A 27,152-nucleotide genomic window follows, 5' to 3' on the forward strand; every position below is an offset into this window, starting at 1 on the left:
ACACCACACTCAAACCAGAGACCACAAACTATTCAAATTATTACTGAAACAGGCATATACAAAGCAAGGGGGATTCCATGAGTGAGGGGCAGGATCCACCAGCAAGTGGGCACTCTTTTAACACCCCCAGAGGAAAGAGAGAGGCAGAGTGTGCATGATCATAAGGGTATCTATACATATCCTTCTTTCCCTATTATCTTTTTAAATGTTGCCAGGGCAGACTAAGTTCTGGTGGTGTTAGGGGAGAGAAGAGGGGCAGGGTGGGTTGCCTTATATGTGATTTATGGGGGGAGAGGGGGGCAGCAGAAGTAGGTGCAGAACTTTTGACCATCTATTAGTTCTCACCATGGGGGAAAGATGGGTGGCTGCCAGTTTCCATCCTGACAGATGTCAAATGACTTAGCCAAATGTCATTGTACTACTAGGGTGAGTTAATTCTCTCTCTACAATAAGCATGGGCTTCCCAGGTGGCTCAGTGGGTAAAGAATTGGCCTGTGGTGCAGGAGATGCCAGTTCAATCCCTAGCTCAAGAAGATCCCCTGAAGGAGGGCATGGCAACTCTCTCCAGTAGTCTTGCCTGGAGAATCCCATAGAGGAGTCTGGCAAGCTTTAGACCATGGGGTCACAGAGTTGGAGGCAATTGAAGTGACTGAGTACACAGTAAGCAAGACGCATACAATCACAAGTGGAAGACAGATCCTAACAAATGAACAACATGATGTGATATATACAAAAATTTTAAACTTATACATGAATTTCAAAAAAAGTACAAAAGAGAATATCCTGTCTGAGGCATCACAAGAAAGCAATGCTCTATCAGGGTTGTGGTGGAAACTTGGAATTTACCAGATGAAAGAAGGAAGGGAGCTCCCAAGTAAAGGAGTTAGCCTGTGTGAAGAAAGGGAAGCACGAAACAGTATGCAATTGACAAGAAGCAGTAAACAGCTTGCTACTGCTAGAGCACAGATGAAAGGGGAGAGTGGCAGATGTTGACACAGAAGTAGGCAGGGGCAGGTGTGTGGGATGTTATTGCTGTGCTAAAGTACTTGGACTTTATCCAGTGGTAATGCAGACCTCTTGAAAGGTCCTAAGTATAGAAGGGACATGATCTGATATTCCTTTAAGAGGAATGACTCTGACAGGATGGTTAGGGAATGGTTGAAGGCAAGTTAGCTGAGAAGCTTCCAGGACCATCTGTCTACACGGAGCACTAAAATATCATTGGGCATATAAAGAAATCAAGAAAGTAACATTTACCAGAACTTCCATTTGTGGATGAAAGTATTATTTATAAGAACATAGACCTTGGAATATGACTGCTTTGGTTGAAATTCTGTTTCTACTGAGCAAGTTCCTTCAGGGTAAGCAAGTGCTACAGAAGGGAAGGATAAACAAAAAACTAACCCCTATGGAGAAGATGAAGATCTTATAGCATCTCAGATTTCACTGTGAACTCTTGATATATCCATTACTACTCAACTATTCCTCTTTTAGTCTTAAGGAAGAGTATAATATTCATTTAAATGCTCAAGCAAAAACCTAGAAATCCAATTTTGTTGTTTAGTTGCTAAGTCATGTCCGACTCTGCAACCCCATGCACTGCAACACACCAGACTTCCCTGTCCTTCACTCCTAGGACTGCAAGGAGATCAAGCCAGTCAATCTTAAAGGAAATCAACCCTGAATATTCATTGGAAGGACTAATGCTGAAGTTTCAATACTTTGGCCACCTGATCTGAAAAGTTGACTCATTGGAAAAGACCCTGATGCTGAAAAAGATTGAAGACAAAAGGAGAAGGGGGCAGCAGAGGATGAAATGGTTAAATAGCAGCACTGGCTCAATGGACACAAATTTGAGCAAGCTTCGGGAGAAAGGGGAGAACAGAGGAGCCTGGTATGCTGCAGTCCATGGGGTCACAAAGAGTAGGATACAACTTAGTGAATGAATGACAACAACAACACCAAAATTTATCACAATGAAACAGTTTCTTTGGAAACACAGAAATCAAACATGATTATTTGATTTTACCAAATAACAAAAAAAAAAAAAATTAGGGAGAGAATAAGAGGAGAGGATGAAAGAAAAAGTAACACTCCATTGGAGGTCCAGTGTATCACACTGCAATGACAGAAGGATACAGTTAGACTTAGAAGGGGGCTTCTCCGGTGGCTCAAATATAAAGCCTCTGCCTGGAAGATCCCCTGGAGAAGGGAATGGCGACCCTCTCCAGTATTCTTTCCTGGAGAATTCCATGGACAGAGGAGCCTGGTGGGCTACAGTCCATGGAGTTGCAAAGAGTCAGATACAACTGAGCTACTAACGCTTTCAGACCTGGAAGAGAGGTCTACATATGGGGCTTTGGAAAGGATATAACCTAGCTGTTCTCTAACTTCACAGAGACAGGAGAGAGGAAATAAGTTACCTGAGGTAGAAGGTATTAGCTGAACAATTAGACATGAAGTCAAACTCCCTGAGAATCAGCTTTGGTATTGCTTAATATTTCTACAGAGTACTTAGCTAAAAAAATGCTTATACCTATTTTTCTTGCTTTATACTTGAAGAACTTAGAACCCAGTGGGGTTCAGTACATAGTAATTAGTTTTCATTGTGACTTTAATCACACATGGTAACTTGACATTGCATGCAATCCGTGAGTCTATATGCCTTCCCAGAATTGCCACTATTTGTATTTTTCAAACAATTAGCCCTCAAGCAGCTAACTGGCTTCTCATATTAAAACAGGCTGAAAAATAAAGGCTACCAAAGAGAAAAGCAAAACACAAAAATCACTAGAATCAGTTCTTGTTTTTAAATAACGTGACTACACCCGCAGAATACCCAAAGCAGCACAGGAATACCTAAGAAAGGTGTTTGGTGCAGTTGTGGTCACCAGTAAGACTGGTTTTCCCTGGAAGTGATATTCAATATAAAATATAGTTTGTCAATGCCCCGTCACTCAGCCAATGTGTAGTACTACAGTGTAGTGTAGTTTTCTGGCACCTAGCTGCTACAAAGCCTTCTTTTTTGGCTCCTTGTAATGAGAGGTGAACATGAAGAAGAGCATCTGGGTCCTGGTACTCCTGAGATTTCTCTTCAGTGTACAGGTATCACAATACGGCACATGGCTCTACTCAAGGAAATGAGATTCCTTCTGGGAAAAAGAAATCCAGCAGAAATGGTGTAGGAGTCAGAAAATCCTTCTAACGTGCCTCTCCTACTGCCTTCACTCTCTCCCTTCACCAGAATTGACCTCTCCATCTTCTCCACTTTCTCCATACCTAGGCTGTCATTCAGATTCCAACTCATTTCACTTCCCTATAAAGCTTTCAAACTATCACAACTCCCAATAATGTCTTTCTTTTAATAACTATATTAAATTCATGCTTTTCCTTTTCTGCATTGCTAAAATACCACACAGAGTGTGCATTATCTCATTGAACTGTACCATATTTCAAGTCAGAAACCTTCTGGCAAACCTTGTTCTGCCTTTTTTCTCCATACATTCACCAAGCACAGAGTTTTATCAGTCTTCCTCTGAAATAGTTCTTGAATCCGACCATTCATATCCTCCCACCCCCCACGCCCCTGCCAACCCATTCCCCTTCATCAACTACCTTCACTTATTTGGTCACTTTCTAGTTTATATTGCCAAAGTCTCCTATTCCAACATATTGTCCACAATGTAATCAGAATGGTCTTAATAAAAGGCAGATCAGATCATATCACTCTCCTGGGTAAAATATTTCAGTGACTCCCTCTGTTCTCATGATATGGGTATCAATTTCTTTTCATAGTTCACAGGGCTCTGCAAAATCTGGCCTATGATTATCTCTAGTCTAACTTCATCTCTTGCCATTTTCCCAAATCTTGCTCACTTCCAGACTTTTGTAAATTCCTCAAGACTGTTCCTAAACTCTCTTCTCCCTGCACTTTGACTGGCTAATGATTATATATTCTTCCTATCTCATCTTAGATACATTCTCAAAAATCCTCCATACATCAATACAGATGTTCATTCTATGTGATACTATAGTATCCTATATTATCATCATTTTCTAGATACAGAGTTCTTAGTTATAAATAGTAAAACTACCTCTAGTTAATCAAAGCTGCACACACAAATTTTAAATACTAGATAGCTAATAGAATCTCCAGGATAGCTAAAAAATGAGACTTGGAGACTACCAGGCCAGTGATAATGCTCCAGGCCCCACTGTAGAATAGTTCCACACCATGATGCCTTGGATGAATAGAGATACCCCTGATCTTGGGCACTGAGTGCTACCACTAAGAGTTTTGCCCTTGCCTCTGATTGATGGAGTCCAGGTCACATGCCTGAATCTTCACTGCAAAACATGCTGGGAAAGTAAGGTTTTGTCACCTATCTTGGAGCGTGCTCAGATATACTGCTTTATAGGTTTGTTGAAGATCTTGAGGATAAGTAGCCTAACCACTTATTAATATTTAAATGAGTTAAATAGTTTAATGAGTTTAACAGGTTAATAAGTTAATGAGTTTCTTAAAAATGTTAAAGTTATCAGCTGGTATAGCATATATCTTGTATGTTCCTGGGGACCCCTTTGGATAGTACCACATTTGTGCTGACAAACTATTGAGGCTTAATGAAAAGAGTGTGGAAATATGAATGGAATATTGCTATTTACTTTCTGAGTGCAGCATATGTACCAAGGAATAGGAAGATGACGTGGAGTTCAGGCACGCTTTAGTGACAAGCAAGGATATCAAAAGGGGTTCATCTGCAGCACATCAAAAGAACACAGTTGAATTCCTCAGCCTGGTCAGAAATGGGCCCTGAAAGGGACCAAAAAGGTGACCAAAGAGGGTGAGAGGTACTGCAGTGTGCTTCTATAACACTCCATACTTCTCCAATCATAGCACTGATAAAATTTTACAGAATAGCTTGTTAGTTTCTTGTCATTCTTGCAGAGATACAAGATCTGTGAAGACAGAGATAGCTTATCCATGCCTACTCCATAGACAATGAGTAACAGATATTTTCAAAAATAAGTAATTGAAAGAATAGTGAATGAGGATAAAGATGAGGGCATAGAAGAAGAGGGAGGTGGGCACCAGAGAAGGATGCCAGGTTCCCGTGGGGTAACACGGATCAGCTCAGGCCTGATGCTAGCCACTACCACACAACTCCTTTCTTTCTAATCCACTTCTTGTTCTCTTTGGGAAGGATTGAGGTCTCTGGAAGATGGCCAAAAAACAATTAAGCGAGCAGCCAGCCCAAATTAATGCTCAAGTATCAGGAGTATCTGAGTGCTGAAAGCCACTTCTGTTTTCCCTCTCTCAGCTGAGGAGGGTGGGAACAGGTTCCCAAAGCCATCGCTCCTTTCAGGGGGATTTAGAAGGCATATAAAGGCCCCTGGCTGAGGACTTGCTTCCTCACTCCACAGTTGGTGCCAGAACTCTCAATCCTCTACTGAGAGAAAATGTCCAGCCAGTAAGTATCTCTGGGAGATTTTTTTTATTAATGCCTTAGTGTGTTGATGGTAAATGAGCTATTTCAAGAACTCCTAAAGACAACTGATGATCCATTTAAGGAAAGCCTTGGGTCTTGGTGGGAGAGTTTGTTTCCTCCTATATACATATTGAAGCAAATATCTAGAAGTCAGATCTAAGTTACAGTGGGATTTTTATGGCTTGGAATGGTCCTTGGAAGCAGTAGTGAGCATGAAGATTCAATGAGGCAGACCTGGGTTCCACTTCTTGTCCAGTCATTTCCTAACTGTGTTATCTTAGGCAAATTACTTTTTAAAGTCTAGGCTTTTCCATATATAGGATAAGTAGTACTTACCTCATTTTGGTGCTGTGGTATTTAAATGAATGAAGAGCATATAAATTCCTTTTGATGGTATGTGGCACATAGTAAATGCTTAATAAAAGATAACTGCCTAAATTAGGCAGTCTTGTCAGAGCTCTCACTCTAAGAAGTTATATAATGAGCCAAAGTGAGAAGGAAGAACATTAAAAAAATATATATGTATATATGACCTAAATATTCTTGTCTGACTACTTTTAAAATGTAGTGAAGCTCTTGGAGATTGGTGACAAAATAAGACAGTGGGAAGAGATGATATAATATGCATGAATAGCAAAGGATGAGGTATTGACCCCAAAACCTGCGGTCTCCCAGTTCATAAGAGGGAGAGGAATGCGACTGTCTGGGAGTCAAAAGAATGAATAATGCAGTAAGCTAAGGGTACTGACATGGTAGGATAATTCTGTGAGAAGGACTTGGTCAGGAAGAGAAGTGACAATGATAATGGGATTTGTTGACTCGTCCTCAGAAATATGGGAAAACTGCAGAAGGCAAGTCAACTGTAATGTTAAAAGGGAGGTCATTTTCCTTGTCATCAAAGGAGAAAAACCAACCTGGGCCCCTTTGCCAACGTGATACATTCTGCCACCTTTCCCCGGTTTCTACCACCACCACATCTCCTCCCAAAACACTGTACTCCCAGCTCCGGCTAGACTGGCAGTACACACCAGCATTGAGTAGAGGACATCTTTTCTCCTGGAGCTCTGCCTCTGTCTCCATGGACTCCCTGAGATTCCACATGAACTTCTTCCTCATATTCCACCATTTCAGAGTTGAACATCCAGCTGGTGGTTACAAGAAACTGTTTGAAACTGTGGAGGAACTATCCTCACCGCTCACAGCCCATGTTACAGGTTGGTCTCAGCTTTCTTGAAGCCATCTTCTCTTTTTTGTCGAGAAAGCCATCTCTCTTTGCTGTCTCCTTATTCATTGGCATCTCTCAGCATAGGTACCCCTGTGGGCTACAAATAGAGGAATCTGGAGATTTGGGCTTTTTATACCAAGAACCCATTTCCTCTTTTCTTTACTTTTCTAAAATATATATTTAAAAAATGCTACCTAACTGGAATTCCTTAACTACTGGAACTATACCTTTGTTTTCTTTAAACTGTCTCCTCCCAATTGCCTCTTCTGGAAAATAGAAAAGATGAACCCAATGCTCTTTCTCAACTAGATTCTGATGTTAACAGTCTAGATGCTAGCAATCAAATTAATGGTATGTCTTTTAGCTGAGCCATGTCTTCTTTTCAAATTTTTATCAGAAATATAAATCTGTATAAAGTGGACTGCTGAAACTGAGCTGTATGAAATAATACATTTCGGGTTGGAGAGTTGACAAGGATTAAACAAATACTGCCATATGCTATACTTTCAAAGGACCAAAGGGCACAAACTGTTTAGACTGAATGGCCTTAAAACCTTTATTGTGTGTCCCACATTTTGCAGAGAAGGACACTGAGGGCCAGAGATAGCACACAGCAAATCCTGAACCAGAATTCAGGTCTCTGACAGCCCTGTGTACTTTCTGCTACAGCAAGGTAACCTTTATCTGGACAATAGCCATATTCTCAAAGGAATTTAGCTCTATATTTTAAAAGCCAGTATCCTATTTTTTCACAGAAATGGTTTGTTCTATCGACACATCTTTTTTTTAGTATCTTGATCTCTACTTCTAATCCATCCCTCCTGTATCAAGAAATTTGAAATTTTTTCTTAAAAGTAAGATGGTAAAAATGCAAATGTATTGGTAGCTGGGAAAATCTGTTAGATGGAGAATCCCTTTCCATTCCAGATGTTATTCCGTGTCTCCTTCCAACCTTTTGTTTAAACTCAGAGATGCTGCCACATTTCCCACCATTGGTCCCCTAGAAAAAAGAGAGTCAGCCAGCAGGCATTTCCTGAGAGCTACCCCACATGAAAGCTGGGGATGGAAATCACTGCCAGCTTTAGAAGTAAAAGACTGCCCATCCAGATGGCTTATATAATCACTGCTCCTTACCAGGGGTGAGAAGAGCAAGTATAAGAAACAAGATTCTGTGTCTCGCTTTCTTCACAGGCAGGATCCCCCTCTGGCTAACCGGCAGTCTCCTTCGATGTGGGCCAGGACTCTTTGAGGTTGGATCGGAACCATTTTACCACCTGTTTGATGGGCAAGCCCTCCTGCACAAGTTTGACTTTAAAGAAGGACATGTCACATACCACAGAAGGTAAAGAACACTAGGTTCCACTCCCCTTCCTAGGGTTGGGGCCTAGCTCAGCTCCTCCTTGCATGTACTTTTTAACCTCCTGAACCCAAAAGGAGACTTTATACTCACCTCCACTCAGAATCCTCCTGGGCCATGAGTCTGCATGGACACCTGGGACCTATAGGACAGGATAAAGAAACAGCAAAGAACTAGGGCTTTGGGGTCTGACATGCCTGGCATCAAATCCTATATGCCCTAGATACCATTTGCCTAGGTGGGTGCCCTTTGGCAAGTTGTTAACTTCTATTTCTTTGTTTTGTCATCTATAAAAATGGGAGAAGTAAAAGAATTTACTTCAGAGTTTATTACAAGGATAAAATGAGAACACAGTGCTTAGTCCATCAGAAGCATTTAATAATAATAATAGTCATTTTATTATTATTAGACCATGTATTGCATGATTTCTTTCCTTTTTTATAATCATAAAGGCCAATGGGAAGGAGGGAGGGGGTGTCACAGAGCAGGCAAGGACCAAATATGTCATAATAATACCAGGAATAAGTTTTCTAAAAACAGGAGATGGTTGCTAAAAGGCTTGAGGCCCTAAGCCATCACTCCAACTTCATTACAAAGACTCATTAGCACCACAATAAATACTTTGTTTTATGTTTTAATATTCAGGCCTGTTAGTGGCTTTGTTGATCACCACAGATTTCAGGCATTCTGAAGAGACATCAAAAGCAAGAATAAATGGAGTCTTGAAGTAGTTGGGATAACTTGGACTGTTTTAGAAGAGAAACAGATCAGGTCAAGCAAAAATTTAGCTATGAAAGCTTATTTTGGAGGTCAGAGAAAGCCTTTATATGCCTTCTAAAGACCTTGGTACTTTTTCCTCTTCACAAAAGTACAAAATCAAATTTTAATTGGCTCTCCACATGAGAAACCCTAGGCAACGTATGCTCTCTAGTCTGGGATATGGTTGAGGAGGTCTGCCTGTGTAAGAGACTGTATTCAAAAATATCTACTTTTAAAAGTAGCAAAATAAAATTTTAAATTAAAGAAAAACACTAGAGGAATATAAGGAAGATTGAAGGAAATCTAATTCAGCACACCATGTTCTATACCTCCCTGCTCAGTGTAGGCTGGTGAGTCATAGGCCACAGGAAGTCAGAGGCCCAATTTGAACTATCCATGGGGCTGCATAGTATGATATGAAAAAGTCATATTTTCTGGCTCAGGCTATATATGCCAATCATTAGCTTCTCTGAGCCTTGATTTCCTCATCTGTCACTGTGAAGTTTATAGTTGAAGCTCATGACACATTGTCTCCTTCTCCTTCAGTCACCCCAAGAAAGTGACTTAACTCTTCATTCTTCATGTTGTGAATTTATGATTCTTGATAAGGGCACATGAATGACCTTCTATGCTCCCCAGGGACTACACTAATTCCCCTTCTCTGTGGCCTTTCCCATGTCTCAATGTCCTTCAGGTTCATCCGCACTGATGCTTACGTACGGGCAATGACTGAGAAAAGGATCGTCATAACAGAATTTGGCACCTGTGCTTTCCCAGATCCCTGCAAGAATATATTTTCCAGGTTTCTGAAACCCAACTGCATGTTATTAAAGACATTTTACATTAGCCATTTTTCTCTCATGGCTTGAAAGTTACTGGACTAAAAAATCCATTTGCTTCTATAGGTTTTTTTCTTACTTCCGAGGAGTGGAGGTTACTGACAATGCCCTTGTTAATATCTACCCAGTGGGGGAAGATTACTATGCCTGCACAGAGACCAACTTCATTACAAAGATTAATCCTGAGACCTTGGAAACAATTAAGCAGGTAGGACACAGTGCTCAAAAGATATTGCTTAGGAATTTAGAATTTGTACTTTAGAATTAAGTACACTGTACATTTTGTTTGGAAGAATATGAGAGCCAGATAGATTAAGTTTCAAATCCCTGCTTTGTCATCAACTACTAGCTATGTGACATAATGCAGACTTTTCTTCTCATCTGTGAAATTTTAAATATTTATTGTGTTAATTAGAGGAAAACTGTATAAAATGCCTAACATATTTATTGGTGACACAAGTATTAAGTCCCTTCCATGTACCAGAATGTATGCTAGATGCAAAAGATACACCAGTGAGTAAGACAACACGGTCCCTGCTCTTCGTGGTTTTTATAGGCTAGCATGAAACTGGCACATTTAATATTGAAAAGATTAAATTCATGGTTCTAAGAAAGTGTGTTGCATCAATTTTACACCTTCTTATAGAACTTCTTGTTAGAAATAAAAGCCATACCTTAAATGAAAAAGCATAAAGAAAGACATGAGCAATATTAGAAAGTGATAAATTTTGCTGAGATATGAGGCAGTCTCAGTGCAGCATTCAGTAAGACAGATCTACATTTTCAACCAATGTTTATTAAGTTGCAGCTGTTTTCTTTTTTTTTTTTTTTTTTTGCTTTGTGAATTTATTTTTTAATTAATTTATTTTATTTTTAATATAAATTTATTTATTTTAATTGGAGGCTAATTACTTTACAATATTGTATTGGTTTTGCCATCCATCAACATGAATCTGCCACGGGTGTACACATGTTCCCCATCCTGAACCCCCCTCATACCTCCCTCCCAATACCATCCCTCTGGGTCATCCCAGTGTTTTCAAGGCATCATTCTTGCTTTCAGAACACTTAACATCTAGGTGGAGAAATCAATTAATATATTACTTAACTATAATAGAACACAGAATATAGTAAGTCCTTTCACAGAAGGAAACCTTCTATGGAAGTGCATATAAAGATTACTTCTAGCAGTGTTGAGGTGTGTGAAGTGGGGCAGATCAAGGAAGATTTAAAAGTATCGTATTTGAGTTAGAAATTAGAGGGAAGGCAAAACTTCATTGAATTTGGGAAAAGAGCATTTCAGATATAAGAAGTACCATGACCAAATGAATACAGGTGGGAAACTGGAGAATAAAGAATAATTTTTTTTGGCTAGAATTGCAGTATTTCTCAATGGAGGTGGCATTGGCATTGGGCCAGTGGCACTTCATCATTATGGGGACTTCTCACCTATTGAAGAGGTTTGACATCCCTGGTCTCACCCACTAAACACCAGACATGTCCTCAATCATTGCACAAACCCCAAATGCTCCCCAACATTTCCACTTCCCCACTAGGGGACAATAGCACTTCTAGGTGCAAACTAGTGTTCAGAGCATGCCATGTCAAGGGTAGAGTGAAACCAGAAGTTTGAATAATTGACAAAAATTTTGAATAAGTTGTTTGGTTGATGGTAAACTACTGAAAGTTTTTGTTCAGAGAAGTGGTATAAGCAAAGCTTTAGGTTATTTAATCTGGAAGCTATGCATAAGCTGAATGGGAGGGCAAAAGAACTAGGAGACCAGTTGGTGGAACCGAAGACCAAAAGGAGAAACTGAGTGTAATAGGAATAGAAAGGAAAGTAGTCACAACACTGGGTCTCAATACTACAGGCTGATTTATAATCCCACAGACTGTTTACTAAGGTTTGACATATTCTCAGCAGCTTTTTCTTGGTTTAGATGTATGTTTGTAACCACATATGAGTGTGTGTGTAGATCATTTACAGAAGTTCTGAAACTAAGTTTCTAAACTACTCACTTGACTTTGACAGTGTATCAGATTGCCATGGTAATTTAATTGGAAGTGTGAAGTTCATGGTATGGCTCCAGAATAGACTTTATTAGGAGTCAGGTTTCATTGTGAGCAGCGCTATACCCTAACTTCATATAAAAATGTAGTTTTAAAAATTTGAGGGTTTTTTTGTTTGTTTATTTGTTTACCATGACTGAAATAGCCTGCTAACAAGTACCTTTGCTTCCAGACTGATTCCCTTAAATACAGCTTCCTTAATTCAGTAGAAGCAATTTTTTTCTAAAATGCAAGTATAAATGTGCTATTCCATCTAGTGCACCCACAGTTTCCAAGATAAAGTTAAAACACAGACCTTTGTGGCTGGCCCACTTTTATTTCTCCTTCTCCATGTGTGCTCCTCACCACAGCCATCTAGACTTCCCCAAGCAGCATTCACTATTTACAACTCTATGCCTTTACAGTAAGGTTCCTGCTTCTTGGAACACATTGTTATCCTGCATCTGACTGACTTTTATTCATCTTTCAACATGAGTTGGAGTCATTGCCCTTGGGAAGCCCTACCTAATCTCCCAGTTTGGGTTAAATGGCTTTTCTTTACAGATATGGTTTTGCACTTACTACACTTATTCCAGCTCATCGTTCTAGTGTTGTTGTTCAGTCACCCAGTCGTGTCTGACTCTTTACGACCCCATGGACTGCAGCATGCCAGGCCTCCCTGTCATCACCATCCCCTGGAGTTTGCCCAAGTTCATGTTCACTGCATCAGTGATGCTGTCCAGCCATCTCATCCTCTGACACCCTCTTCTGCCCTCAATCTTTCCCAGAATCAGGGACTTGTCCAATGAGTCATCTGTTCATGTCAGATAAGCAAAATACTGGAGCTTCAGCTTCAGCATCAGTCCTTCCAGTGAGTATTCAGGGTTGATCTCCCTTAAGATTGACTGGTTTGATCTCCTTGCTGTCCAAAGGACTTTCAGGAGTCTTCTCCAACACCACAGTTTGAAGGCATCAATTCTTTGGCATTCTGCCTTCTTTATGGTCCAGCTCTCACAACCGTATGTGACCACTGGGAAGACCATAGCCTTGACTATACGGACCTTTGTAAGCAGAATCACATTTCTGCTTTTCAACACACTGTCTAGGCCTGTCATCTCTTTCCTGCCATGAAGCAATTGTCTTCTGATTTCATGGCTGTAGTCACGGTCTGCAGTGATTTTGGAGCCCAAGAAGAAGAAATCCGTCACTACTTCCACCTTTTCCCCTTCTATTTGCCATGCAGTAATGGGGCCAGATGCCATGATCTTAGTTTTTTTTAATATTTAGTCTTAAGTTGGCTCTTTCACTCTCCTCCTTCACCCTCATCAACAGGCTTTCTAGTCCCTCTTTGCTTTCCGCCATTATAGTGGTATCATACACATATCTGAGGTTGTTGATGTTTCTCCCACCTATCTTAATTCCGGCTTGTAACTTATCAGCCTGGTATTTCTCATGATATACTCAGCATATAGGGTGACAGCAGACAGCCCTGCTGTACTCCTTTCTCAGTCTTGAACCAATCAGTTGTCTAGTACAGTGCTGTCAATGGAACTTTCTACAACATTTCTATATCTACATTGTCCAAGTGCTGTTGAGTACATGGATGTGGCTAATGTGACTGAGGAACTGAATTTGAAGTTCTATCTAATTATGATTAACTTACATTTAAATTGCTACATGTGGCTACAGTATTGGATACTGCCAATCAATACTGAAATTTTCAAAAGTAAGGACTATCTCTGTTTTCCTAGACACTGACACAGCATCTGGCATATAATAGAAGCCCAATGAGTACTTGACAAATGACTGAATGAATGAATGTCTTGCCTAATATTTAAATGAGAGTGCTAAAAACTCCCTAAGCTTTAAAACATATTCTCTTAATCAAAGAGAAAGAACTTTGATTAGACAAATATATAATCATGGATTATTTATTCAATAAATCTTTACCGAGTAGGTCCCAAGCAGAAATTCTAGTGCTCTGCATCTTTTGACAAGTCACTTGACCTCTATGACTCCTCAAGTTCTCCTTATGTAAACTGAGAGATTTGTGATAGATTTATGGTTTTGAATTTTTTATGAGAATCCAAATTCAACTAAAGTACTGAATCCTGTCTTCAGAAGTTTCCATTAATTCCAGGAATTCATGGTTTCCCTGAAGTCTATTTAGGTTAAGACTTTCTATACTAGAATTCTGAGGTTTATTTCAGTTCCAAATTCATCTACATGTAAGACACTGGATTTGGTATTTAGGTTGTATCATACAAAATTTGTATTTTTGTAAAATGAAAATTAATAACTATCAACATGCAGTTCAATGTAATTTAATAAGGAAAATGTAAAGACGTTTCAGGATTAAAATTTATCACTGTTTGAGGACAGCTTGTATATACAAAAGGAAAATAACCAACCAGAGCAATGCATGGTCTACATCAACAGAAGAACACAGTCAGAGAGAACTTAAAGATTTCAAAGGCATGAAGGGTCAATGTGGGGGTCAGAGAAGAGCTCTGCACTAAAGTTGGAACTTCCACAGGTTTGAAATAAAGTAGGACCCCAGAGAGATAGAAGGAAGATAAAGTGCACTTGGGGTGAAGGTGCAGATGGTCGTGGTGAGGTCAGACTGAGGGACCAAAGATGCAATACAGTTTTTCTCTTAACATGGGTGATATCTCTTTTCTTTCCATAGGTTGACCTTTGCAACTATGTCTCAGTCAATGGAGCCACTGCTCACCCCCACATTGAAAATGATGGGACTGTTTACAACATTGGTAATTGCTTTGGGAAAAATTTTTCAATTGCCTACAATATTGTAAAGATCCCACCACTACAAGCAGGTCAGTTTACCACTTTGACTCTTCTTAAAACAAGTATCTATAATGTGAGAAAATTACTGGAAATACAAGATGTCAGATCAGAAATATGAGGACTGCACTATATGGACTGTTAAATTACTTTCAGATTTTCAGAAAACTATCCTCATCCTCACCCTACAAGGGAACAAATACCTAATAGCACCATAGTAGGAAATAACAAATTGAAAATACAAAAAGCATATGGCCATGTTCTGTTCTACAGTGTTTCAAAGATATAGTGTATATGTGACTTTGATCATATAAAATTTAGATTCAAATCAAGCAAATAGTTATTGAGCACTTATCCATGTGCCAGACAAAATTAAGTTTTTAAACAAACATATGTATGTATATGAAAGTGTATTTAGTATTTTATATGTATTTAATTCCCAAACAAAACCTTTTAACTCATATATAGACTGTAGAGAAAGAATGCTAAAACAGAAGAGAGTACTCTTTAGAATTCTACATTCATCCTCCATTCATTGTCAGAAATTTGATATTGATCTTGTTAATAGAATTATTTGAGTATATATGGATTTTTATTTAGTTTTGCTTAGTATAATTTATGAAGTTTAGATCCTGGACCAGCAGCATCACCTGGAAACCTGTTAGAAATACAAATCTCAAGACCCACCTAAGGTAGACTGAATGAGTAACTCTGAGGGTGGGCCCATGCTCAGAATTTTCAGAAACTCTTTATTTATTTCTGGTGTACACTAAGGTTTAAAGACACTGCCTTAGTAGCAAATAAACTTTAATGTGCTTAAGAATTATTGTATAGGGCTATTGACACAAAAAGGGCTTCCCAGGTGGTGCTAGTGGTATATGCCAATGCAGGAGACATAAGAGACAGGGGTTCGATCCCTGGGTCTGACAACCCACTCCAGTATTATTGCCTGGATAATCCCATGGACAGAGGAGCTTTATGGGCTACAGTCCATAGGGCTGCACAGAATCAGACATGACTGAAGGGACTTAGCACCCACAAACAACAAAACCACATATTCCATAACTTTACAGCTAATTTAAGAGATTGTAAAAGTCACTTTGACCATACTAAAGTTTTGCCTTACTCCCTTGACTTAGAACCCACCTCCAGTTAGTAAGATGTGACTCCACTATACTCTATCTACCACACACTGTTTGAGTGCACTTTCCAAATCTGCTGCTATTTGGATTTTCCTGGGTGATTGCAGCTCCACATGAAATTTCCCTCAGAAATGCCAGTGACTGCGAAAATGGAAATAAACTCTTTAAAAAATCAAGATCTGGAAATGTATTTCTTTGCTCGCATAAGCTGTTCTAAATGCTTTGTATTTAAAAAAAGAGGCTGTTCCACAGCCTTTTAAAACCACTTTATTTCAGACAAGGAAGATCCAATAAGCAAGTCAGAGGTCGTTGTACAATTCCCCTGCAGTGACCGATTCAAGCCATCTTACGTCCATAGGTAACTCGAAGGCCTGCTATGAATCTTCAGGAAAATTCAAGTTTAAAGATCTGCTTTGCCTACCTTTGATACCAGTCCTGATCATGACATTTTCTTGCAGAAACCTAAATTTAAATGTAATTAATTTCATGTAGGCACTGTTGATTCATATAACTGAGCATACCTCATGTGTACATATTTCTCTGTGGTTTGAGCATCAACCCTTCCCACTCACAAGTTTATTTCTGTTTCTGAACAGTTTTGGTTTGACTCCCAACTATATTGTTTTTGTGGAGACACCAGTCAAAATTAATCTGTTCAAGTTTCTTTCTTCATGGAGTCTTTGGGGAGCCAATTACATGGATTGTTTTGAGTCCAATGAAACCATGGGGGTAAGTCTTACATTTATTTGTCAGGTTTATGATTCCAAAGAATATGTGTTTCATAATGCATACTTTTTTTCTTTTTAAATGCATCAAAATATTCTCACTTTTAGGTTTGGCTTCATATTGCTGACAAAAAAAGAAAAAAGTATATCAATAATAAATACAGGACCTCTCCTTTTAACCTCTTTCATCACATCAATACCTATGAAGACCATGAGTTTCTGATTGTGGATCTCTGTTGCTGGAAAGGGTAAGACAGCACATTGAATGAATAAATGTTACATCTCCAGTTGCTCCTGGAAATCAGGTTTGTTTTTTTGTGTTTTTTTTTTTCAGAGATACTGCTTTCAACATTTAATCTGAATTATATCTTTTAAAAGTATGCTTAAGTCACAAAATATGATTGAAAAAGCTGTAGGGAGTTTAGGTAATCAGAAACACTAACTGAACCTCACAACCATGGTTAATGATTGAAAAGTGCTCAGGTCCATGAAATAGACCTAAAAATAAAAGATTCTATGACTTGATGAATGAACTTAAACTTAATTTCCCTCAAATTTAACAAGATCCTTTGAGGAGCCTTAAACTGCATCTACTCTGGGTTTGATTTTTTAAAAAAAAAGATAGACATGCTTTCTTCAGAACAGCAAGTCACTAAAAGAGACAGTAGCCCCTAAAGACACAGACAGAATGGTGATAGAGAAACAGAGCAGAAAGTTTCAAAGGCTGCTGTTATTTAAACATATCCATGAAGCAGGACTCTTTTCTCTACCCAGAGTGGGCAGAAGTGGCTCCAGTATACCTGAGTCTTTAGGAGTTTCTAGATTGGAGACTAAAGAAGAGACAGGCATTTGTGCTTTTAAAAGACACGCATCATGTCTCTAAAATTATTTTAATTGTCTGTCCTCACATTTGACTTCTTATTTTTGCAGATTTGAATTTGTTTATAATTATTTATATTTAGCCAATTTACGTGAGAACTGGGAAGAGGTGAAAAAAAATGCCAGAAAGGCTCCTCAGCCTGAAGTTAGGAGATACGTACTTCCTTTGAATATTGACAAGGTAAACACCCTCTACATAGATTTCAGATATAACGAGAATGTTTCATCTTCCTCAGGATTTTTTCTCCTGCCGTGTGTTTATACATAAAGGCTCAAAATTTCTGAACTGGAAGGGACTTTAAAAATTAGCAAATTCAATTCCCCTCATTTTATAAGTGAAACTGAAGCTCATGACTTAGCAAAATCCAGTTGTGACAGAGTCAAAGTGAAAACCAGTTTTCACTCTCAACCTGTTTTTCTTTTTTTTTTCAAAATCCTTTTAAAACTGATTGCTAAAAAACAAACAATAAAAAACTGATTGCAATCCAACTGGTTAGAACATAAACAAAAACAGTGGGATAAGTGGGCGAAAATAACTTAAAACAATAGGTTGGTAATCTTTGAAGGCTTTTAGGCTAGGCTAAAAGGTTTGTGTTTTATTTGACTGGTGGTAGGGTATTAAGGATTTTGAATAGAAGAAAGACATATTCAGAGTTGGTGAACTGGGTATCAAGTGTACTGACTCTTCTAGTTGTCTCTCCTGCTAAATGTCCAGCCTCCCTGAGCAAGTCTCTCAATGAGCAAGTTACCCCAAAGTTCAGTTGCCCGCTCTGAAACCTAAATAAATGGGACTAAATAATAACTAGGTCATTTGCTGTTTCGATTTTCTAAAATAAGGCTGTGTCATGTGTAAGTAGTATTGGAAGTGAAGGAGAAAGATAGGGACCTGAGACTGGAGACAATTTAAATTACTCAGGTGCCAGAAAAGTGTAGTGGTAGTAGCAACAGAAAGACAAAAGTGAGCGTTCCTACAGCTAGAATTAAAAGGATCCTACATTTGACTGGATGGCAGAATGAATTAAGTCTTAGACATGCAAAACCCTATGTGTCTAGAGTGTTGATACCTTTGGAAATAGGAAATGCAATAGGCAGAGGAGATTTGGAGATAAACATGAACTGTAGAACTAGGAGGAAAGGGTAATTATGAGTAAAAGGGCTGACTTGAAGACAAACCCAGGTTGACCGGGGCTTCCAGCTTTCTAGTGTGTGATTTGGGGCAAGACATTTAGTCTTTTCACATCCCCTTTCTTTATCTGGACTTTCCTGGTGGCTCAGAATCTGCCTGCAATGCAGGAGACCCAAGTTCAACCCCTGGATTGGGAAAATACCCTGGAGAAGGAAATGGCTACCCACTCCATTATTCTTGCCTGGAGAATCCCATGGACAAAGGAGCCCAACAGGCTACGGTTCTTGAGGTCGCAAAAGAGTTGTACACAACTGAGTAACTAACACTTTTATTTCATTTTCTTTATCTATATCCACCATACAGGATTTTTGTGATCAATAAATGAGGTGATATATATCAATCTCTGAATATAGTCCCCCACATAAACTAAGTGTTAAATAATATTCATTATAATTCTCATCAACAACAAAGAAGAATGAACTTCTCTTGCTAGCAATGTCTATCCTCATATATTTGATCATCATTTCAATGCCAATAACTATTAGCTCTTTTCTTCTAACCCTGCTTTGTGTCACAAGGACCTGCACTTCCACATGAAAGCCTACCAGATATCTTCATGAAGATGTTGTTGATCATCTAGAGCTAATAGTTATTGGCATTGAAATGATGATCAAATATATGAGGATAGACATTGCTAGCAGCAAAAGTTCATACTTTGGAGTATGTATTCTAAAAGAAACTTAAAAATTTGTTGATTTTAAAAAATGAGGAACTTGACAGCCAGAAAATATTGAAAGAAAAGATAGCCAAGCACATAAGTTGGGGAAACACCCATGTACAGAAAGTGGTAGGAAAAGAGGAATCATAAAAAGAAAGAAAAAAAAATAACTAAAGGGTCCTAGTTACAATTAAGAGAGGAAAATGCCACATTGACAAAGCAAGAGAGGGTTTCATTGATGTCCACTGCTACGTATAGGCAAGCTGGAAAAAATGAAGCTAAAAAAAGGAGCCAAAACCCAGATTTAGTGACCTCCTGGAGAATAGGGAGAGAGGCAGAAATCAGGTTTCAAGCCACAGTGACAATGTGATAGCAATTACTATAGCCTGTACTTTTAAAGTTTGGCAATGAAGAGAAAACTAGATCATAAATTAGAGAAAGAAGAGATAAACAAATTGAAGGAAGGGCTAAGGAAGGGAAAGAGTATAAGATGACTAAAGCTTCAGGTTTAGTGATTGAAATAATGGTGATATTTTTAAATATATCTTTCTTATTTTTGAATAGGCAGTGCATTTAATTGGTCAGAAAATCAAAATGATCTAAAAAAGTTTGCACTGAAAGTGTCACTCCAACCTCTGTCTGCATCCATTCCATACCATTCCTCTTCACTTCTATGTGTAACTTTTAATGTCTTTCCTTTGCATTTGTTTGTTTATGAAAATATAAAAAAATACCAACATATAGAATTATTATTCCCACTTTTTACACAAAAAGTAACTTTATATATCCACATTTTTATTCCTTGCTTATTTTCATTTTAAAATATATATTGAAGATCTTACTTTCTTCAACCACACAGTGTTCTTTTTTACCAATATGCTGCAGTCCCTCACTGCTGAGCAACAGAGTCAGTTCCATTTTTTGACTGTAACAGATAATGTCACAAGGAATAACTTTGTATGTATGTTCTTTTATGTATATGCAGATACAGCAATAGGATACACTGTCAGACTTGAGTTTGCAGTATCAGAGGATAAACACATCTGTTTAAAAAAAAAAATAGTGAGAGGGAGAGTGAAAAGAAGGTGCTGGTTTGGAAAGCAAAGATGATGTTACGAATCTCTTACATTAAAAAGCCTGAATTTAATAATAGAAAAAATAAGATACAACAGAGTAAAATCATTAAAGTTACAGTCCCATAAGTAATGTGTTCAACATCAACATTTGAACTAATTTTTTTTTTCTTAATTCATACAATGCTACAGATCATAAGGACTCACTATGTTGGATCAATTGTTATTTCCAGGTCTTCTATATGGAGACAGAGAAGGAGAGAAATATATAAAATTTTCTTTCTTTTGCCACCTTTAGGTAGTCATATATCAATATGTATATATACATACATGCTGCTCTCTGCTTCCCAACATCACCACAAAGAGCCTCGAGGTCACACTTCACGGAATCTTACAAGATCCATTCCTCACCTCCTCTCTTTTCCCAGTTCTGAAAATCTTTCACTATTTCCTTTTAGTTCATTGTACATCACCAGAAAAATTCCATCTATCCTCTGCTCAGAAGGTTCCTTCCATCTTATCTCTTTTACCAAAAAAATCTGACACTCTCTAGGACACTGGTCTCTTCAGCAGCAGTTTCCAGGGGTAGCAGTTTCTCCTCCAGCCCTTGTACCACTGGGCCTGGAGTTGGAACACTTGTTCCACTTTGCTGCTTCCAAACCACTGATCCTTCTGCCCACCCTTAAAATCTTTCAATTTCAAATCTCACTTCAACTAATTATATACCCAAGTGGTATGTGTACATTTATATATATATATATATATATATATATATATATATATATATAAAACCCTTCATTATTGTTTTCACATACTAATCACCACTCCCTCTTCTTTTGGCTCAGTGTCACACTCCCCTCCCTGATCTACTTCTGACAATCAGTGATTTCAGTATACACATCTTGGATGATTCTTCCAACAGCCTGGCCTCAGTTCTTTGACATCTTCCACTGATCCATTCTGTCTTCCATTCTGACTCAGCCACTCACTTCCCAAGTCATATAATTGACCTTGCTATTACCTTTGACTGTGCTTCTATCATAACCTTGGTTCATATAGGACACATTCTGACTTACCTTTCAAGATTACCAACCCTATTACAATTCCCACCAGAACCTCCAATCTATTGAACCTGCTCACCATCTCTCACTCCTCTGAAGACTTATCTTACCTCCTTATTCAGGTAAAATTTCATGATCATTGTAATCACCCCCTTGAGTAGATCCTCATTTCTCTTGCCACTTTCTTACTTTATAGAATTTATTTGTCAAAGTCATAAATCTTAGTGAAATTCAACTCTCCACCCACTCCATGTGTGTACCTCTAAGGCTCAAATTAAGTGCTAAAAATACACAATTGTGTTAATTGGCCCATTTTTAAATATATGACCACAAACCTTACTGCAACATTTCCCAACTTCATTTTCCTAGTTAAGTATTTCACACCCTCCTCTCTCAAACTTCTAGCACATCCCACCTCCATACTCATACTCAATTAATGACTCTGTTTCCTCTTTTACTGAAACAAATGAAAGAAATCAGAAAAGAATGTAGACTCCTGCCACCACATCTACCCACCCACCAGCATCTGTACTCATACTGAATTATCCATCATCTTATTCAAAACTAGTCTTTCCCATCCTTCCTCACCAACTCCAGGACATTATTCTACAATTCTCCCACTCTGTCATATATTTTTCATTAACTCATGCTTATCATGCTGTTATTTTGCCTTCTTATAAAATCCTTCTCTTGACTCTTCTTGCCCCTTCATTTATCCCTTCTTTCCTGTCTTGTGGCCCCTTTAATGTTGGAGGGCACCAGGACTCAGCCCTTTGTCCTGCTTCTATTTGTACTTTCACTCCTTTGTAAAGACTCATGCCTTAAAGCAACCTGCACTTCTACTTCCAACTTTCCTCTTAACTCAAGATTCTTGTATGTTATTTGCCAATGCTGTCTTTATTTTGATGTTCAGTAAATATCTCAAGTTTAATAAGACAAAACTCAAACTTCTTCTCTTCCCCTACAAAAAAATTTATCCCACCTTCAGTAATCCCCATCTTTATTGTGACAACTCCAACTTTTAACTATTTGGGCCCAAAACCTTGGAGCCATCCTTGACTTCTCACTTAATTTCATGCCTGTTCCCTATCCAGTATCTTACCTATCAGGAAATCCTCTGCTCTGCCTTCCATTCCTCACTAACTTCAGTGCTACTAGCCCAGTCTGAACCATTGTTTTCTTTTGACTAGACTACTACAAGACAGACTGGTTTCCCTGATTTCACACCTGCATATCCCCTATTCTTAAAGGGATCTTGACAGAACAGCCAGACTGATTCTTTTAAAAATAAATGATAGCCTTGCAAACTCTTCTGCTCATCTCTTGCTCACAGGAAAAACCCAAGTCCTCACAATGACCCATCAGGCTCTAACCAGTCTGACCCCATTATACCCCTCTACCTTCCTCTCCTGTGTTCTCCCCCCAGCTCAGCACAGCCAACCTGGTCTCCTTAATGCTCTTCAACCACACTTGACAACACTCCTGCCTCACGCCTTTGCAATTTGTTCTCTCTGCTTAAATGCTCTTCCCCAGATACCTACATTGCTTCCTTCATCTCATACAAGTTTTACCCCAAATATCACCTTATCAATGAAGCCCACCCTGACTACCTACTAAAATTATAAATCACTTACCTGTCACACTTCTGATCCCCCATACTGTGCTCTGTTTTTCTCTCCACATTCATGATAAACTAAACACTTTATCTATATTTATAGTTTTCCAAATTAGAATGTAAACTTCATAACAATAGGAACTCTGTTCTCTGAAATATCACAAGTGCCTAGAATAGAGTCTAGTACACACCATGTATTCGGGTATTTAATGCAAAACTAAATGCATATGTTCTTTGAAGAGCTCATGATATTCATTCCTTTCATAATATAATCTGAAAAATGATGTGGGGGAAATTTCGGTATCAAGAGATCTTAGAAAACATCAGGTCCAGTAGTTTTTTCATTTGTTTTCTTTTTTGACAACATAAGGATATGATATTTTCCCCAAAAAATCAAAATATAGCTAACTTTAAAGGAGATAAACATTGTATGGATACCTAGAGGTTGAAGTCTTTGTTACTGTGAAGCAAAATACTTCTTTTTCCAGAACCACATCCTCAGGGCCCTATATATATTCTTTGAGGTCAGTCTCATTTCACAGATGAGAAGACTAAGGGCCTACAAGGTTATATTTCTTTTATATATCACTGACTTTCCCAGTGATACACAGTCAGTGACTGACATGGACATGGGCAGCTTTCCCAGTTGTGTTCTTGGTCTCGCCCTTCTAGAGTTTTCTGTACTGATTCTTCTACATGTTGACTTAAGAAATGAAGAACTCAGGAAACTAAACTTGGAAACTGTTCTCACAGCTGCTTGATTTTTATTCCTTGCTCACTGAGGTTTCTGTTATCCTCTTTCTTAGGCTGACACAGGCAAGAATTTAGTCACACTCCCCAACACAACTGCCACTGCAATTCTGTGCAGTGACGAGACCATCTGGCTGGAACCTGAGGTTCTCTTTTCAGGGCCTCGCCAAGGTGAGATGGTATAGGAAAAAACTTCACATGTGAGAGAACAAAATGTTCCACTCAGAGAGAGTAACTGAATTTTCCTAAGCGTGTATTTTATTTTGTAGCATTTGAGTTTCCTCAAATCAATTACCAGAAGTATGGTGGGAAACCTTACACATATGCATATGGACTTGGCTTGAATCACTTTGTTCCAGACAGGGTAATTAATCCCTCTTCCTAATATTCGAACAGTACTTTGAATCATATGTAAGTCAAGTAAAGCATATTGACTGACTAATTTATTGACTAATTTTTCTTTCTTATAAGCAGCTCTGTAAGCTGAACGTCAAAACTAAAGAAACCTGGGTATGGCAAGAACCTGATTCATACCCCTCAGAACCTATCTTTGTTTCTCACCCAGATGCCTTGGAGGAAGATGACGGTAATGAAAGTAATAGATGTGTCTGAACCCTCTCTTCTCATTGGAGTTCATATAGTTAATTCACTAGGAGAGGAGTTATGTTGATTATTTCCAAATGTTCAGAAATAATCCTTCCTGCTATTGAATAGGACAGCACTAAAAAATGTAAATGTGTTTGAAAATAAGTTTTATCTTATGGTCAGGTTTCATTAGGTACTGTTGGAAAAATGCTTAGAGCACCATCGGGTGTCACGAGGAATATCAGGATCTGCTCTAGATGGAGGCGAGAAGGAAGAAGGAGCAGCATGCTATCTAGGTTTTGCCTTTCCAGTCCAAATACATTTCTGAAAAGAAATAGGGTTCTAAGGAGAGAAACTGAATATTCTAACTGATCCAAGAGAATGAGGCTTTGAGATTCTGGTTCTAGTTTTTCTTTTTAGTAAGCTGAGGCTAAAAGGGGATCCAGAGCAACACTCTATAAAACAGCAATTCAGATACACTCAACTACAAAGCTGGGACAGCAGGGTAGGTGATACTCTCTGAGATTAAAATATGGGAGACCACAGAGAAATGAATAGAATAAAGAGTTTTAGAGCCATTTTACACTAAGTGATTTTACATTTGCAGTGCATCCAGTCAAAACTGCAAAAAGTTTGTTCCTATTTTGTTTGATGGAAGTAAGCATCCAAGCTAGGTCTTGGAAATTGTAGAAATAATGTACCTTACTGTTTTCAAAATCTTTGATATATGTTTCATTTGATTGTCACAACATTTTTTGCAGTAAGTAGAGCAGGTGTTAAATCTTATGACACAAATAAAAACACAGAAACATTCATTAAATAAGAATTCAATGAATATTTACTGTGTTCTAACCATTGTGGTAGGCTATCAGGATACAATGGTGGGCAAGAAGGACACTGTCACTCCCTTCCTGGAGCTTATAGTCTAGGGGACTTGAAAAATTTAACATCCCTCTCATGGTTGCCATGGGCTTTGTTGGTGACTCAGGCAGTAGAGAATCTGCCTGCAATGCAGGAGAGTACTCTTGCTTGGAGAATTCCATGGACAGAGGAACCTGGCTGCCTACAGTCCATGGGGTCACAAAGAGTCAGACACGATTGAGCAACTAACACTTTCACTTTCATGGTTGCCACACAGCCAGGTGGCAGAAGAGTCAGAACAAGCTATCAGGTCATCTGTTTTTCTTTATTTCTGAGTGTAATGTCTCCTGTATTATTTCAATGATATTTAATCTATGGCTCTGGGCTTTTTTTTTTTTTAATTCAACACTGCCTTATTAACTTCTCATTAACAGGTGTAGTTCTGAGTGTGGTGGTGAGCCCTGGGGCAGGACAAAAGCCTGCTTATCTTCTGATTCTGAATGCCAAGGACTTGAGTGAAGTTGCCAGGGCTGAAGTGGAGATTAACATCCCCGTCACCTTTCATGGACTGTTCAAAAAATCCTGAGCACATTCTAGCATGACATGTTTCTGGTGACAAAACACAGAGAAACGTAGTTAGGTCTGCAATCAAATTCTGTTTAGCTTTAGCCTGCTGTCTGTAAGGGTTTTAACTTGCAGATGCACACCGTTTTGCAGTATTTTACAGAAAGCACAGAGTTGAGTAAGGAATTCCTTTTAAAAAAGCGCTTATTAGGTAATCGTACTTTGTGAGACAGGCACATCATAACTAAAAACTCTTTATATTTACAATCAAATAGAAAATGAATGTGAATTTATTAAACTGTTTTTCATTCCTATCATAAAAGTGTATTTTAGGCACCTATCTGCTCCTATTACTTTTTAACATTTAAAAGCCAAAGTCCTCTACAGCTGATATGTATATAGCTTTGCTGTGTCAAGGCAGCATCTTGGAAAAAGGCTTAGTTACTAAATGTCAAATCAAACTTCTTCTCAAACCAGGGACTTTGATCTAAGACAATCATTGTAATTGTATGCACATATGTATTATTATTCAAAGATTCTCATGGTTTAAACTTTAATATTTCCATTTAATATAGGCAATTATTACTATTTCTGATTTCACAGTAAGGAAGCCTGTTTCTAATTCACTGAGGGCTCTCAACCAAATAACTTCTCAGAGATTACGTTATCTATTAGAAACTTATATAACATAAAAGCAATTACATATAGTAGTGACTATTTTTTTTAAATAGCATAAAATACTTACAAACATAATTGCTGTTTAAAGTCAGATTATGGGGATAATAATGTGTAAGGGGGGGGGTGGGTTATACGTTGTTGCCTCTTCTGCTTAATTACATTTAAGCACTGTGCACCTGACTGAAGAGAAAGTGAGAAAATAGAAAATACTGTCATTAACGTTCAGATATGAATATAGTTTAAGCACTTTTGTTTTTAAAATTATTCTTTTCTGAGATACATGTTGCAAAAAAAAATGAAGATTGACAAAAATTTTTATTCTATATCTTAATCCTGTTTGACTAAGTAAAAACAGCTTGAAGGAACAGACTGACTTGGGTACTTGATGCATCCATTTGATTTCTTTATTTAGATAAAATGCAAACTCATTTTTTAAGATTATAAGTACTCATTAAAATATACTTTTCAAAGAAAATCTAAAATTGCAAAAAACAGAAATTATAAAGTAAAATCATACAGAGCTCATCTAAGCACAACTACTGGTCTTTTCCATCATTTCCCATGTGTGGCTTTTTAATGTAATCATTATTTCTTTGGGAGTAATTCCTAGGTAAACCTAGATATCTCAAAAAAAAAAAAAAAAAAAGAAAGAAAAAGAAAAATGCCATAAAATAACATGGAATATGTGACTGTAGATAAACATCAATCTGCTGGATTTTGTCTCTAGATATGGCACATGAACTTAATTCCACAAAGAAAGCTATTTATACATTTATTTTAAAAATGCAAAAAATAAATTACTGAATAATTTCCAAGTTTTGTGCTTATTTAAGTCTCTAAATTTAAGAGAAT

General features: G+C 38.1%; 1 protein-coding gene across 2 annotated transcripts; it reads left to right on the forward strand.

Annotated features, from left to right (window-relative positions):
* Positions 1 to 5,291: 5,291 nt before the first annotated feature.
* On the forward strand, positions 5,292 to 26,975 carry RPE65 (retinoid isomerohydrolase RPE65). Of its 2 annotated transcripts, XM_006052721.4 has the most exons (14): positions 5,292 to 5,471; positions 6,621 to 6,703; positions 7,906 to 8,056; positions 9,525 to 9,632; positions 9,736 to 9,877; positions 14,408 to 14,555; positions 15,942 to 16,023; positions 16,262 to 16,394; positions 16,499 to 16,638; positions 17,321 to 17,450; positions 23,669 to 23,783; positions 23,882 to 23,976; positions 24,087 to 24,198; positions 25,493 to 26,975. In XM_006052721.4, the coding sequence occupies exons 1-14, from the start codon at positions 5,461 to 5,463 to the stop codon at positions 25,642 to 25,644; spliced, it is 1,602 nt and encodes a 533-aa protein (XP_006052783.1). In that variant the 5' UTR covers positions 5,292 to 5,460; the 3' UTR covers positions 25,645 to 26,975. The 2 variants fall into 2 exon arrangements, with proteins under 2 accessions (XP_006052783.1, XP_044800802.1); XM_044944867.2 differs by lacking the exon at positions 6,621 to 6,703 and having other exon boundaries at positions 5,293 to 5,471.
* The last annotated feature ends 177 nt before the right edge of the window (positions 26,976 to 27,152 follow it).

Source organism: Bubalus bubalis, chromosome 6 (genome assembly GCF_019923935.1).
Source record: "Bubalus bubalis isolate 160015118507 breed Murrah chromosome 6, NDDB_SH_1, whole genome shotgun sequence".
In the NCBI taxonomy this organism is placed as follows: Eukaryota; Metazoa; Chordata; class Mammalia; order Artiodactyla; family Bovidae; genus Bubalus; species Bubalus bubalis.